Consider the following 15,081-nt stretch of genomic DNA (forward strand, 5'->3'; position numbering starts at 1 on the left):
GAGACTAGGACCCCTCAGTCAGGTCTGTCTTGGGGGGCAGGGAGGTCAGAGCCCCATCTGGGCCTCCCTCCGTTTCCCCAGCCAAACTGAGAATCTCCTGCCCCTCCTCTGGCCTTTGTCTCTTTCCCAGGCCAGGAGGTCACCTGATCTCTTTGTTCTCCAGCCCCTTCAGTTGGCACCTTGCAGAGGAGGGGCCCAGGCCATCAGGGGCCAGGAGATGGGGTGTCGACCATTCTCTGTGCAGACCCCATCACACTGGCCCCCTAGGGCTCTGCCACAATCACACTCTCTTATCCCACCACCTAGATACTTAAGAACTGCCTAGGGGAAACTGAGGCACCCCCCCAGTATTCAGAGAAAACATTAAGAGCATTCCCACTTCGCCACAGAGAGTTTTTGCATGGGGTTGATTTAAACCTTGAGGACACATTTTCATCCTCATAACTATATCCATGAAATTCTAACCTCTAACCTCACTGTAACATTCCTGTAACAATTACTCTGACATCCCTGCACCAACCATGCTCCGTGCGTCATGACCCTTCCGGAGACACCCGGCGTGACAAACGTTGCATTGGATCCCACATAGTCATTTTATGAAGATGAGCATGGGGGTGCTGGGTGTTCCCCTGAGGTACAGAGCGTCACAGGGGCGCTCTGCCCCAGCTGTCAGTGCTGACCCCAAGAACGTTGTGTCCCCGCGGGCACCCGGCTGCCCTGTCTTCGCCGTGGCCCTAACGGGAACCAAGGGGACGCCCTTTCCTGGCGCAGGTCCTGCTCTTCTCACCTCTCCTGGCTGGATACAGGCACCTCCTCTAGCCAGTCTGCCCCCCCCAGCTCCGCCCCCCAGCTCGCCCCATAGCCCCCACAGCTGCAGGGTGTGAGACCCTCACAGGGTCAAGGTAACTGGGGCTTGCTTGTGGGGACGTTAGGGATTAAAACACAGGGAGCAGGGCCCAGCCCCTCCAACAGGGGTTGCAGGGACACACACACAGGCTGCTGGACACACACTCACACAGAGCAGGAGGCACAGACAACACACACCAAGGCAGCAGGGACACACACACGCACACACAGGGACACACACTCACACAGAGCAGGGGGCGCAGGGACACACACACAGAGGGACACAGAGCTGGGAGTGCAGGGACACACACACAGAGCAGGGGGCGCAGGGATAAACACACACATAGGGACACACACACACACAGGGAAACACACTCACACAGAGCAGGGGCGCAGGGACACACAGAGAGGGATACACAGAGCTGGGAGCGCAGGGACACACACACACAGGGACACACACACAGAGCAGGGGGCGCAGGAACACACAGACACAGGGACATACAGACACCAGAGAGCAGGGGCGCAGGGACACACAGACACACAGGGACACACACACACAGAGCAGGGGGTGCAGGGACACACACACACAGACACACACAGAGCAGGGGGCGCAGGGACACACACACACATGGGGGACACACAGAGCAGGGGGCGCAGGGACACACACACACGGGGACACAGAGCAGGGGTGCAGGGAAACACACACACACACAGGGACACACAGACACACACAGAGGAGGGGTGCAGGGACACACACACACACACAGGGACACACAGAGCAGGGGGTGCAGGGACACACACACACGGGGGACACACAGAGCAGGGGGTGCAGGGACACACACACACATGGGACACACACAGAGCAGGGGCCGCAGGGACACACACACAGACACACACAGAGCAGGGGGTGCAGGGACACACACACACACACAGGGGGGGACACACAGGGCAGGGGGCGCAGGGACACACACACTTATAGGGGGAGACACACTCTCTCTCTCTCTTTCACACACACACACACACACACACACACACACACAGCCGGGCCCTGCCCCCCAGCGCCCCCCTCCCGGAGCCGGCCCCGCCCCTCGTTCCCTACAAGGGCAGGCGACGGCTCCGGACCCTTCTTAACCCCCCGGCCCCGGCCCCGGCCCCGCGCCGCCTCCGGAGTCCAGACACTCGGGTAATCCGGCCGGGGGAGCCCCAGTCCTGGGGGGAATGGACGGGAGGGACCCCCTGCCCCCCATTGATCCCCTTGGAGGATGGAGGGGAGGGGACTTGCCTGCCCCCCACTAACCTCTGGGGGGATGGAGTGGAGAGGACCCACCTGCACCCCACTGATCCCTGGGTGGATGGAGGGGAGGGGACCTGCCTGCGCCCCACTGATCCCTGGGGGGATGGATGGGAGAGGACCCGCCATCCCCCCAACTCCGGGGAGGGGGAGACTAGCTGCAGGGGGATATTTTCAACCCAGATGAGCGTGGGGGAGCCCAGCCCCCCATCTCAATGCTGCCCCCCCATCTTTCCCCATCGCAGCATCTCCAGGGCCTGGCTGGATCTTCCAGAGCTTCCCCCGTTCCCCCAGGCTTGAAGGGGGGGCTCCCCCCGTCCCATCCCCCCAGCCCCCGAACTGGCTCGGGACCCCCTCCCACCCGATAAGGGGATTTATATTTAGCAGCAGCCACTTAGGGGCTTATCGGCCCGAGCGGCTCCCGCCCCAAATAGGGGAAAGGAGCCGGGGCTGGGGGAGATAACGGGCCCCAGCGCAGGGTCTTTCCCAGCCCCCTACCCGCCTGAGCCAGCCAGTCCCTGCCCTGGGGCCGCATGGGAGCCGGCTCCCCCTAGAGGGGACAGGCCCCGTGCCCCATTCCCCGCCCCCCTGAGCCCAGACCCAGACCCTGTGCAGAGCAAATAAGATTTTTCCATCTTCTCCTCCCAGCTGTTTGTAGTGAAAGCCACCTGCTCCTGATGGCAGACGAGTGAGTTACTTGCTTTTGACTAATCCAGCTCTGGGAAGGGAGTGGGGTCTAGTGGGTAGAACCCGGAGGCAGGGGGCCTGGGGGCCAGGACTCCTGGGTTCTCTTCCCAGCTCTGGGACAGGATCGGGGTCTAGAGGGTTAGAGCAGGGGGGCTGGGAGCCAGGACTCCTGGGTTCTCTCCCTGGCTCTGGGAGGGGAGTGGGGTCTAGAGGGTTAGAGCAGGGGGGCTGGGAGCCAGGACTCCTGGGTTCTCTCCCTGGCTCTGGGAGGGGAGTGGGGTCTAGTGATTAGGGCAGGGGGGCTGGGAGCCAGGACCATGTGATTTTTTGAGGAGGTACATCCCTGTCCCCGCTCTGTGCCTCCATTTCCCAGTATGCGAAAGGGGGCAAATCTCCCTGGCTCATGGGGGCAGAGAAGGGTCGATCGCTGTGCGAAGAGCTTTGGGCCCTGCCAGCAGGAGGCGCCAGGGCGGCGGGTGGGGGGGGTTGACTAGGGCTGCTCGAGCCTAATCGCCGTCCATCTTTCTTTCTCTGCAGGGAGGACGTCACCGTAAGGAGGAGCTGGGGGGGGGCCCTTTCCCCTGCTACACCTGGGGAATCTCTGGGGTGGCGCCATGGGGTGGGGGGTGGTTCTGTGAGATCAAAGCCTCTTTCACAGGCTGCCCCTGCCCAGGCCTGGGTCAGAGCTGGCGCCCCATAGAGGGGACAGGCCCCGGGCCCCATTCCCCATCCCCTGGGGCTGGATGGGAGCCGGCACCCCCAAGAGGGGAAAGGCCCCGTGGCCCATTCCCCGCCCCCCGGAGCCAGCCAGTCCCCGCCTGGGGCCAGATGGGAGCTGGTGCCCCCTAGAGGGGAAAGGCCCCATGCCACATTCACAACCCCTAGCCAGCCAGCCCCCTGCTATATTTAATCTCCTGGCTGTTGCTCTGGCTGGTGTCACCCCCATTGTATCCCCCCCCCCTCCCTGGATAAATGATTCCGCCCACTTTCCAAATATTTCGGGGTCATCGCCTGTAAGTGGAGGAGGGGTGTTGAGTTATTGTTGCTCTGGGGCCAGGACACCTGTCCCCCTCCCCCGCTCACCAAGGCCACCCCGGCACCTCGGTGCAAACTGGGCTGACGCCCTGAATTCCTTCCCCCCCCAGTACGAGGAGGAGGAGGAAGAGGAGGATGTCATAGAGGAGGAGGAAGAGGCAGCCGAGGAGGGGCCCCAAGAGCCGGAGCCCCCCAAGCCGGCTCCCCCGCCCCCACCGCCGTCCTCCGTCCCACTCCTCCGGCGCAAATCTTCCGCCAACTACCGGGCCTATGCAACTGAGCCACACGTCAAGGTGGGCGCTGGGCCCGGGGCGACGTGCTTCCCATGACAGGCTTTTGGCTGGGACCCTGAAGAGCTGGGGCTGCTTCCTGGCTCTGCCCCAGATGCCCTCTCGGTCGTGGGGGGGGGTCTGTGCAGCACCTGGCGCGACGGGGCCCTGATCTCGATCGGCAGGGGGGAGGGTCTGTGCAGCACCTGGCGCGACGGGACCCTGATCTCGGTCAGCAGGGGGGAGGGTCTGTGCAGCACCTGGCGCGACGGGACCCTGATCTCCGTAGGGGGGGCAGGTCCTGAGCTGCTCTCATCATACATCTAATAAAAACTCTCTTCCTTGTTCTAATGCAGAGAAAATCCAAGATAACGGCATCTCGGAAATTGCAGCTCAAGGTAACATCTCAGGCTTCCCATCTGGGCTTGTGGATCTGGTCTAGAGAGGGGGCAGGAGGCCAAGATGGGTCTGTGGGTCTGGTCTGGGGAGGGGCGGGAGGCCAGGGTTGATGGGCCTGTGGGTCTGGTCTGGGGAGGGTGCGGGAGGCTGGGGTAGATGGGCCTGTGGGTAGGGTCCAGGGAGGGGGCGGGAGGCCGGGGTCAATGGGCCCGTGGGTCTGGTCTGGGGAGGGTGCGGGAGGCTGGGGTAGATGGGCCTGTGGGTAGGGTCCAGGGAGGGGGCGGGAGGTCGGGGTAGATCGGTCTGTGGGTCTAGTCTGGGGAGAGGGCAGGACACCAGGGTAGATGGGCCCGTGGGTCTGGTCTGGGGAGGGGCAGGAGGCCGGGGTCGATGGGCCCATGGGTCTGGTCTGGGGAGGGGGCGGGAGGCCAGGGTAGATGGGCCTGTGGGTCTGGTCCAGGGCGGGAGGCCGTGGGTCCAACTGAGGGGTGTCACCCAGCCCCCTTCGTGCCCCCCAGACGCTGATGCTGCAGATCGCGAAGCAGGAGCTGGAGCAGGAGGAGGAGGAGCGGGGCCGGGAGAAGCAGCGGTACCTGGCCGAGCACTGCACCCCGCTCGCCCTGGCCAGCCTGCCCCTGGCCGAGCTGCAGGTAAACCACCCCCCCACCCCAGACCCCCAGGCAGGGGGAGGAGGGCTGGGTCTCGCAGTGCGGTGAGGGGGCATGGGTGAGCCCGGACAGAGGTGGGGGGATGGGTCCAGGGGGGCTGAGAGAGGACCCCTTTTCTCCTCCTTTCTCTCCCCCGCCCCCCCTTCGCCCCCCCCAGGATCTCTGCCGGGAGCTGCATGCCCGCGTGGACCGTGTGGACGAGGAGCGCTATGACATGCAGGTTCGGGTCAGCAAGAGCATCAACGAGGTATGGCCGAGACGGGGGCCCCCTGGCTCCCCTTGCACCCCCATGCCAGCCCAGAGACTCCAAAAACCAGCCAGAGGCCCCCCCCCCAGCCCACCCCGCGAAAGGGCTGCAGAGACGGAAGGAACCTCCAGCGGCAATAACAAAACAGGTCACTAGACGGCGCCGTGGGGCTGGGGGTTAGCCCCGCCCCCTTAAGTGCCGTCCCCCACCTCACACTCCCCACAGCACGGCGCCCCCTAGTGCCATCTGGCAGCATCTGCCTGCCAGGTTTGAGCAGTCCCTGCTGAGCCCCCCGGCCCCACTCCCTGCACCACGCCCCCCCCCGCCGTTGTTACCTGACCCCCTCCCCTGCTGCTCTGACCCCCAGATCGAGGATCTGAACCAGAAGATCTTCGACTTGCGGGGGAAGTTCAAGCGCCCGGCGCTGCGGCGGGTCCGGCTCTCGGCCGACGCCATGATGCAGGCACTGCTGGGCTCCAAGCACAAGGTGTCCATGGACCTGCGGGCCAACCTCAAGCAGGTCAAGAAGGACGACGCGGAGAAGGTGAGCGGGGGGCGGGGGCTGGGGTGAGGGGAGCAGGGGAAGCTTCCCCCCCCACTCCGGGGTATCAGGACTGACCCTCTTCCTGCCCCCCCCCCCGCAGGAAAACCGGGAAGTGGGCGACTGGCGCAAGAACATTGACGCCCTGAGCGGCATGGAGGGGAGGAAGAAGAAATTCGAGACCTCGGGGGCTGGGCAGGGCTGAGCAGGTGACCCTGCACCCCACAGCGCCCCCTGCTGGCAGAAGGGCTGGGGTCACCAGGACCCTGCCCCCCAGAGCCGGCGCTCCTGCCCCGTGCCCCACATTGCCCCCGCTGGGAGGGATGGGGCTGGGGTCACCAGGGGCTCCCCCCAGCCGGCACTTCCTGCTCCCTGCCCCACACTGCCCCTGCTGGGAGAGGTGGGGCTGGGGTCACCAGGGGCTCCCCCACAGCTGGCACCTCCTGTTCCCTGCCCCACACCGGCCCTGCTGTGAGAGGTGGGGGTTGGGTCACCAGGGGCTCCCCCACAGCCAGCTCCCTGTCCCACAGTGCCCCCGCTGGGAGAGGTGGGGCTGGGATTGCTGGGACCCCCTCTCCTGCACAGCTGGTGCTTCTGCTCCATGCCCCACAGCACCCCTGCTGGGAGAGGTGGGGCTGGGGTCCCCGAGCTCAGATGGAGGATGGGGCTGGGGCTGGGACATTGTTTCTTCGGTGGTTTCACTTTCCTCTTTGTCTTTCTGTTTCTTTCCAGCAGGAGCAGAGAATTGCCGATGCAGGGGGAGGGAAACAAGATGATGGACCCCAAAACTGCCCCCCCCCAAGCTCCACTCTCGATTCTACCCCTCCCTGCCTCCCTATTCCCCTCCCTACCTTCCCAGGTCAGAGCACCCCACAGTGTCACCCCTCGACTTTGAAAGCTGCCCCCACCAATAAAGCATCTCTGAGTGTCGGGGGCTGTCTGTCCGTCTGTCTGCTGGCCCCTGTCCGGAGCGGGGGAGCTCCCCAGGGGCCCTGCGGTTCGGGGGCTGGGAGCCAGGGCCTTTCCCCCCTAGAGGGCGTCTTTCCCTGCTCCCTGCTCTAACCCATAGACCCCACTCCCCTCCCAGAGCCAGGGAGAGAACCCAGGCGTCCTGGCTCCCAGCGCCACACCCTCTAACCACTCAACTTCGGGGAAGGGGGGGAGCGATACCAAGTCCCAGAGGGTCCCATATCACTCTGGACCGACGATGTAGGTCATTTATCCAGACACCCCAGTCAGCAGGAATGAGGGGCACCAGCAGGGCTGGGCTAGTAGGGGGCTGCAGGTCGGGAGTGAGGGGCACCGGCAGAGCAGCATGGGACCCAGCTGCCTCCTCTCCAACCCTTCCCCCCCGCCCCCCAAGGCAGCAGGAAGAGCTTGGTGCTGCCCCCCTCCCCCTCCTGCCTCGCCCATGTCAGGAAATGACTCATTCAGAGGCTGGGGTGGGGTGGATTTACCAGAGTCCAAAGGGCCTTGGATTCACTGAAGAGAAATAATCCCCAGGTGTCAGCGCCCCGCCCCACCAGCTGTAGGTTCCTGCCCCCAGCCTTAGCGCTGCCCTAGGGCCAGCCCTGCCTGGCAGGGGAGAGGCCCCTGCAAGCCAGCACTGGATAAAACCCAGGAGTTGTGGTTTGCAGCCCCCCTGTTCTCACCACTAGACCCCACTCCCCTCCTAGAGCCAGGGAGAGAACCCAGGAATCCTGGCTTCCAGCCCCCCCCCCGCTCTAACCACTAGACCCCCCCCTTCCCTCCCAGAGCTGGGGAGAGAACCCAGGAATGCTACTTTTGCCTTGCAGGTCACCAATAGCTGCACCCCGGTACCTGAATTCCTTCGACGCTTCCCTGCCTGCTCGCCAGCCCCTGCCACTGTTTGCTCCCAGAAATCCCAGCTCCTCTGCCCCAAAAAGGAGCCGTGGGCCCCAGTTTCCCATCGCGGCGGTCACCCACACTGTGCTTGCTGTCACCCACACGGAGGAGTATTTCAGGCAGGGGAGAGGGTCCATTAGACGCAAGTGGCAGCAATGGCAGGAAAGGGTGACAATAGAAAATGAAAGTCCTAAAACATGAACAACGGCTGACACTTATCAAGAGTTACCTCTCCTAGCTAATGAGGTTGGCCTTCCCTCCCTGCTGGGGATAGAACCCTGGCATCTTGGCTCCCAGCCCCTTCTGCTCTCACCCACTACACCCCGCTCCCAGAGCTAGGCGGAGAACCCAGGAGTCCTGGCTCCTAGTCTCCCCACTCTAACCATTCAACCTTGCAGATGGAGACGGCCCCATCACTTCTGGATACTTCTATGAGAAGTTGTCCGATGTAGGTCATTGGCTTCTCTGTAGGGGCTCTGAACCCCACCAGCCCAGCTCCAATCTCCTCTGATGTCCCCAGCACAGCCCGCCCCGTGTGAGTGTCTGTGACAGGGTGGATCCTGTTTGCAGCCCGTGGCCACCGGATGAGCTCCTTTAGCCACTCGTCCCACTCTGCTGCGGGGAGAGATCGGCATCGAGCCCGATCCGCTCAGGCAGGAAGGCGGCCGCAGGCTTGAAGGTCTCGAGGAAGGGGGAGTCGGGGAGGGTGTAGTTGGCCAAGTAGATGGTCTCCCCCCCAGTCAGGTAGCCGGCCCAGGTGCCGATGGTCATGATCGTGTGGTTGCAATGAGCCAAGAGAGCAAAGTCCCTCCCCGGCGAGGACTCCTTCCTGTCCCCCGAGAAATACACGTCTCCCCGCGAGGCATTGATGTTCTCCCGGCACCACTCCAGGGGTGTAAATGGACACTGCAAGATGGAGGTTCCCAAGCCCGGGGCAAGATGGAGGTTCCCAGGCTTGTGTTTGGGACCTGAGATATTGGATAGTGTCATTCACTTGCAAGTAGCTGGGAGCAGCTTACATGCCAGAGCCTGTGTGTGAACAACCCAGGAGTGGGGGTCTCACAGCAGAGCAGGGTAAGGCTGGCTCCCAGAGTCAAGGATTGGAGTGACCTAGCAGATCACTCATCCAGACAACACCAGAGGGGAATGTCACAGAGGGATCAGGTGAGTGGGTAGACCTATGGATAAAGAGGTGTGTATAGGGATGGATGGATTGATGGATGGATATTTGGACGGGGGAGAAGGGTAGATGTGGGGATGGATGGCTGGGGAGAAGAGTAGATGGTGGATGGTTGTGGGGGGGAAGGGTAGATAGGGGTATAGCAATGCTGCCCTTGGTGCGGCCCAACTGAGAGTGCCAATTCAGGACACATTGCTTAGAGCAGGATAGTTACAGCCCAAGGCTGGGGTTCCTTTGCACACCAAGGCAAACCAAACCAGCCAAACAGAGAAGACTTTGGTTTTACCCCACTGGCTAACCGTAAGTCACACAAGCAATTCCCTTAGACCCTCCAGTTTCCTGGTATCACCACCAACGCCACTCGTTATGGGGACGAATGGTTATGAAAACCAAGACCCCAGTAAAAGAAAAAAGGTTCTCCCGATCCCAAAGGACCGAGCCCCAAGGCCAAGTCAATATACAAATCAGATCTTACCCATAAATCACGCTGTTGCCAATCCTTCAGAATCTAAAATCTAAAGGTTTATTCATAAAAGGAAAAAGATACAGATGAGAGCTAGAACTGGTTAAATGGAGTCAATTACATCCAGTGAAGGCAAAGTTCTTGGTTCAGGATTGCAGCAGTGATGGAAGAAACTGCAGGTTCAAAGCAAGTCTCTGGTGTCCATCCCCAGTAAGGCTGGGTCATTCAGTCCTTGGTTCAATGCTTCAGTCTGTAGCAAAGTCCCTCCAGAGGTCAGAAGCAGGATTGAAGACAAGATGGAGACATCAGCCTTTTATAGTCTCTTGCCATGTGGTCTCTGCTTTCTTTGTCCCAAGGACACGCTGTCCAGCACGTGGCATAGAAAACCTGAGGCATGGCTACACTGGAAACTTCAAAGCGCTGCCCTTGGATAGGAAGGTAGGGTGGATGGATGGGTGGGTGGATAGATGGATGCATAGGAAGGTAGGGTTGGTGGATGGGTGGGTGGGTGGATGCATGGGAAAGTGTGACGTTACTGACATAAACTGTGACCATATAAATCATTGTTGCAACCACTGTTATATATTTGCAGCAAGTATTGTACAAAGGTTCTCGTGGAAGGTGTCTATGGAAAGGTTATAATTTGCTGGTTATGCTCAGATGGGGAAGGATTGGTGGGGGGACTGATAAAGAGGTGTGTATGGGTATGGGTGGATGGATGGATGGGAAGAAGAGTAGATAGGGAATGGATGGATGGATGGATGGATGGATAGGGAGGACGATAGATGGGGGATAGGAGGATGGAGAGAAGGGTAGATGGGGGATGGGAGGATGGATGGAGCGGGAGAAGGGTATAGCTGGGGTGGGTGGGTGGATGGATGGAGGGGGAAAAGAATAAATCGGGGGATGGATGGATGGGGAGAAGGATTGATGGGGGGATGGACAGATGGGAAGGATGATAGATGGGTTGATGGGGGGTGGGTGGATGGATGGGGAGAAGGGTAGATGGGGGATGGGTGGATGGGTGAGATGGATAGATGGGGGAATGGTGGATGGATGGATGGATGCGGAGAAGTGTAGATGATGGATGGATGGACATATGGGAAGAATGGTAGATTGGGGATGGATGGTGTCACGGAGTCCCCGGGCGATGCTCTGGAAGTGCTCCCCACGAAGCCGGTCAGGACTCTGGGGAGTCTCCTCTCTGGGAGCAGCCTGTCTGCAGGACACACAGCTCACCCGGCTTCCCCCTTCCTGGGGCTGACCTCGGAGCATTCAGCATCCTCTGCCCCTCCGTGTGCTTCCCACAGTGAGTCTGCCACGGTGGGGTCCTGGGGAAGCCAGAGGGTCCTGCCCCACAACTCCGCAGTCAGATGTGACTCTCAGCCAGCCAGTAAAACAGGTCTATTAGACGACAGGAACATGGTCTAAACCAGAGCTTGTAGGTGCAGAGAACAGGACCCCTCAGCTGGATCCATTTTGGGGGGCAGTGAACCAGACAACCATGTCTGCACTTCACTCCATGTCCCCAGCCAGCCCCAAACTGAAACTGTCTCTAGCCCCCCACTCCTCTGGGCTTTGTCCCTTTCCCGGGCCGGGAGGTCACCAGATTCCTTTGTTCTCCAACCCAGGCCATCAGTTGCCAGAAAATAGGGAGTTGGCCATTCTCTGTGTCCAGACCTCTGCACACACCTGCCCTCCAGGGCTCTGCAACAATCATACACCCTTATCCCACCACCTAGATACTTAAGAACTGCATAGGGGAAACTGAGGCACATCCACAATATTCAGAGGAAACATTAAGAACAGTCCCGCTTCATCACAGATGGATGAAGGGGGAGACGGGTAAAGAGGGCGATGGATGGACAGATTGTGAGAAGTGCAAGAAGAGGAATGGGGATGGATGAATGGGTGTGTGGGTCAGGTTATTTGTGGCTAAAGAGTTCGGTGTTGGGCTGGATGGAGAGACGGCTGGAGGGGTCAGTATCTTTGGTCAGAGAGAGGCCAGCACATTTCTAGGAAGGGAATCTCCCTGCTTCTTATCTTGATGAGGTGGGTTTTGGGGCGGCCTCTCCCACCTGCTCTTATTCGGTTTCCCTGGACGTCTCCATCTACAGGTGACTCTGCCTCACCCATTTAGTTCCTCTTGGACTTTCATCAGGCCTTAAACATTAATCCAGTGAGCTGCCCCCAGGCATGACTTACCCTTCTCCGTGCCACCCACCTCCCCGGCACATGCCCCAGTGACACACTGGGGCTTAAAGCAAACCAGGGGGGCTTGCCACACCAGGCTGGGAGGCCGGGGCAGAGCAGGAAAGGGTAAGTCATGCACGGAAGGATGGGGAGCGAGGGTTGGGAGCGGGGCCCAGCATGAAATAAGGGAACCAGGACAACTGAGCTTGCTCTGTGGCTTGGGAAGGGGAGTGAGGTCTAGTGGGTTAGAGCAGGGGTGCGGGGCTAGGAGGCAGGACTCCTGGGTTCTCTCCCCAGCTCTGGGACAGAATTTCACAGGCCCCCCACCCTGCTCCCTGCACCACAGCATCCCCTGCTGAGCTCCCGCCCCGGTCCCTGCAGCACAGAGCCCCCCAGTGCCCCCTTGAGGCATTGCCCCCTTGATCCCTAGGGGTGAGCACCCCTTGCTGGGATCCCCCTCTCCGAACAACCGAGGTGCTGACACCCAGTGGCCAGTTGGGAGAGCATGTGCTTATTAACCCTTTACAGGAGTTCTGACCTGCATTCCTGCTCTGGTCCCGGCCAAAACATCACACAGACAGAGAGAACCCTTTGTTCCCCCCCCCCCCCCGAGCTTTGAAAGTATCTGGTCATTGTGGTCAGGTGCCAGCGAGGTTATCATAGCTTCTTAACTCTTTACAGGTGAAAGGGTTTTTCCTCTGGCCAGGAGGGATTTAAAGGTGTTTACCCTTCCCTTTATATTTATGACACGCCCCCCAAATCACAGATAGGGTGAAACACTGGCTGTGATTTCTTCCTGGAGCTCTAGGAGAAAACAGAGTTAATAAGACACATGCACCTCTAACTATACTACCAAGTATATAAAGACTGACAATATTTTCCGCATCTCAAGGACGATTTTAACCAGTTGATTCTGGGAAACTTTCACGGGAAAGTGCATCAGCCACTTTGTTCGAAGCTCCTGAGATGTGTTGATGTCGAAATCAAAATCTTGGACAGCTAAACTCCACCGAAGAAGTTTGTTGTTATTTCCCGTGGCGGTATGAAGCCACTGTAGCGCAGCATGGTTGGTTTGCAGGTGGAAACACCGTCCCCAAACATATGGGCGTAGCTTTTCCAGAGTGTAGACAATGGCGTAACATTCTTTTTCACTGACTGACCAGTTGATTTCCCTCTCAGACAGCTTCTTGCTGAGAAACACGACAGGGTGGAATTCTTGATCCTGTCCTTCCTGCATTACAACTGCTCCCACACCACGCTTGGAAGCATCGGTGGTTACTAGGAACCGTTTGTCAAAGTCTGGGGCCCTTAGCACAGGGTCAGACATGAGTGTCGCTTTCAGCTGGTTAAAGGCCTTCTGACACTCTTCGGTCCACTGAACGGCATTTGGCTGTTTCTTTTTGGTTAGGTCTGTCAGTGGGGCGGCAATTTGGCTGTATTGCAGTACAAATCACCTGTAATATCCGGCCAAGCCTAAGAAGGTTTGGACCTGTTTCTTTGACTTGGGGACGGGCCACTTTTGGATAGCATCCACTTTGGCCTGTAGGGCGTTGATAGTTCCTTGACCCACCTGGTGTCCAAGATAAGTCACTCTGTTTAGGCCTATTTGACACTTCTTAGCCTTAACAGTTAGTCCTGCCTCCCTTATGCACTCGAAGACACTTTGTAGTTCCAGGTGTTCTGCCCAGGAATTCGAAAATGTGGCCACATTGTCAAGGTTGGCGACTGCATATTCTCCTAATCCTGCTAGGAGACCATCTACAAGTCTTTGGAAGGTGGTGGGTGCATTCCGCAGCCCAAAAGGGAGTACATTAAATTCATACAGCCCGACGTGCGGAGAAGGCTGACTTTTCCTTGGCGGATTCATTTAGCAGTACCTGCCAGTACCCCTTGGTTAAGTCCAAGGTAGAGATGAACTGGGCCCGTCCCAGTTTCTCTAATAGTTCATCTGTGCGTGGCATTGGATAGTTGTCTGGGCGAGTTACAGCATTTAGCTTACCGTAGTCCACGCAAAAACATGTCTCCCCATCTCGTTTGGGAACTAGAACCACTGGAGACACCCATGCACTGCCAGAGGGGCGGATTACACCCATCTGTAGCATACCCTGGATCTCCCGTTCTATAGCAGTTTTAGCTTGAGGAGACACCTGTTAAGGTTGGATTTTAACTGGGTGAGCATTACCTGTGTCAATGGAGTGGTATGCCCGTTCAGTCAGTCCTGGGGTGGCTGAGAACGTCGGCGCATAGCTAGTGCACAGCTCCTGGATTTGCTGTCTCTGCATACGCTCAAGGGTCATGGAGAGGTTCACTTCTTCCATTCCACCAGCACCTTTCCCTTCGTAGTAGACACCTTCAGGCCACTCAGCGTCATCTCCTCCCTGGGCTGTAAACTGACAAACCTTTAATTCTCTGGAATAAAAGGGCTTTAGAGAATTAATATGGTATACCTTAGGCTTTCGGTTGGAGGTGGGGAATGCTATGAGATAATTAACAGCTCCCAGGGGCTCCTGGACCGTGAATGGCCCTTCTCACAACGTTTCCATTTTATGGGCCTGGAGCGCCTTTAAGACCATGACCTGGTCCCCTGCTCTGAAGGAACACTCTCTGACATGTTTATCATACCAGGTTTTTTGCTCTTTTTGAGCATCCTGTAGGTTTTCTTTAGCAAGGGCTAAAGAGGTTCGGAGGGTGTTCTATAGGTTGGTTACAAAGTCCAGAATGTTAGTTCCTGGAGAAGGTGTAAACCCCTCCCATTGCTTTTTCACCGACTGTAATGGCCCCTTAACCTCACGACCATATACAAGTGCAAATGATGAAAACCCTAAACTGGGATGTGGTACAGCTCTGTAGGCAAAGAGCAACTGCTGCAACACTAGATCCCAATCATTGGAGTGCTCATTTATGAATTTACGTTTCATGGTCCCCAAAGTTCCATTAAATTTCTCCACCAGGCCATTTGTTTGATGATGGTAAGGGGTGGCAAGCAAGTGATTCACCCCATGAGCTTCCCAAAGGCTTTCCATAGTTCCTGCCAGGAAATTAGTTTCTGCATCTGTGAGGATGTCGGTGGGCCAACCTACCCTGGCAAAAATGTCCGCTGGTGCCTAGCACACACTTTTAGCTCTGGTGTTGCTTAGAGCTACTGCTTCCGGCCATTGGGTGGCAAAATCCATGAAAGTCAGTAAGTACTGGTTTCCTTTGGTTGTCTTTTTTGGAAAAGGACTCAGAATATCCACAGCTACTCGCTGAAATGGAACGTCAATGATGGGGAGTGGCTGGAGAGGGGTTTTGACCTGGTCTTGGGGTTTTCCCACTCTTTGGCATACCTCACAAGACCATACATAGGTAGAAACATCCTTGCCCATTCCCTCCCAGTGGAATGACCTCCCCAAACGG

The 15,081-nt window shown here is 58.5% G+C and overlaps 1 protein-coding gene across 1 annotated transcript; it reads left to right on the plus strand.

Moving 5' to 3' along the window:
- Positions 1 to 2,702: 2,702 nt before the first annotated feature.
- Positions 2,703 to 6,913, plus strand: TNNI3 (troponin I3, cardiac type). The gene is made up of 9 exons (XM_038381866.2): positions 2,703 to 2,825; positions 3,362 to 3,374; positions 3,970 to 4,152; positions 4,485 to 4,526; positions 5,046 to 5,177; positions 5,353 to 5,442; positions 5,810 to 5,986; positions 6,087 to 6,192; positions 6,719 to 6,913. Exons 1-8 carry the CDS (start codon positions 2,815 to 2,817, stop codon positions 6,186 to 6,188), a joined length of 750 nt encoding a protein of 249 aa, XP_038237794.1. The 5' UTR covers positions 2,703 to 2,814; the 3' UTR covers positions 6,189 to 6,192; positions 6,719 to 6,913.
- Positions 6,914 to 15,081: the final 8,168 nt, after the last annotated feature.

This window comes from Dermochelys coriacea, chromosome 23, assembly GCF_009764565.3.
Source record: "Dermochelys coriacea isolate rDerCor1 chromosome 23, rDerCor1.pri.v4, whole genome shotgun sequence".
Lineage (NCBI taxonomy): Eukaryota > Metazoa > Chordata > Testudines > Dermochelyidae > Dermochelys > Dermochelys coriacea.

Coding starts and splice junctions, on each gene's coding strand:
- TNNI3 (XM_038381866.2), top strand. Junction 4,527..5,045: donor CTCGGAAATTGCAGCTCAAG/GTAACATCTCAG, acceptor CGTGCCCCCCAG/ACGCTGATGCTGCAGATCGC. Junction 5,987..6,086: donor AGAAGGACGACGCGGAGAAG/GTGAGCGGGGGG, acceptor CCCCCCCCGCAG/GAAAACCGGGAAGTGGGCGA.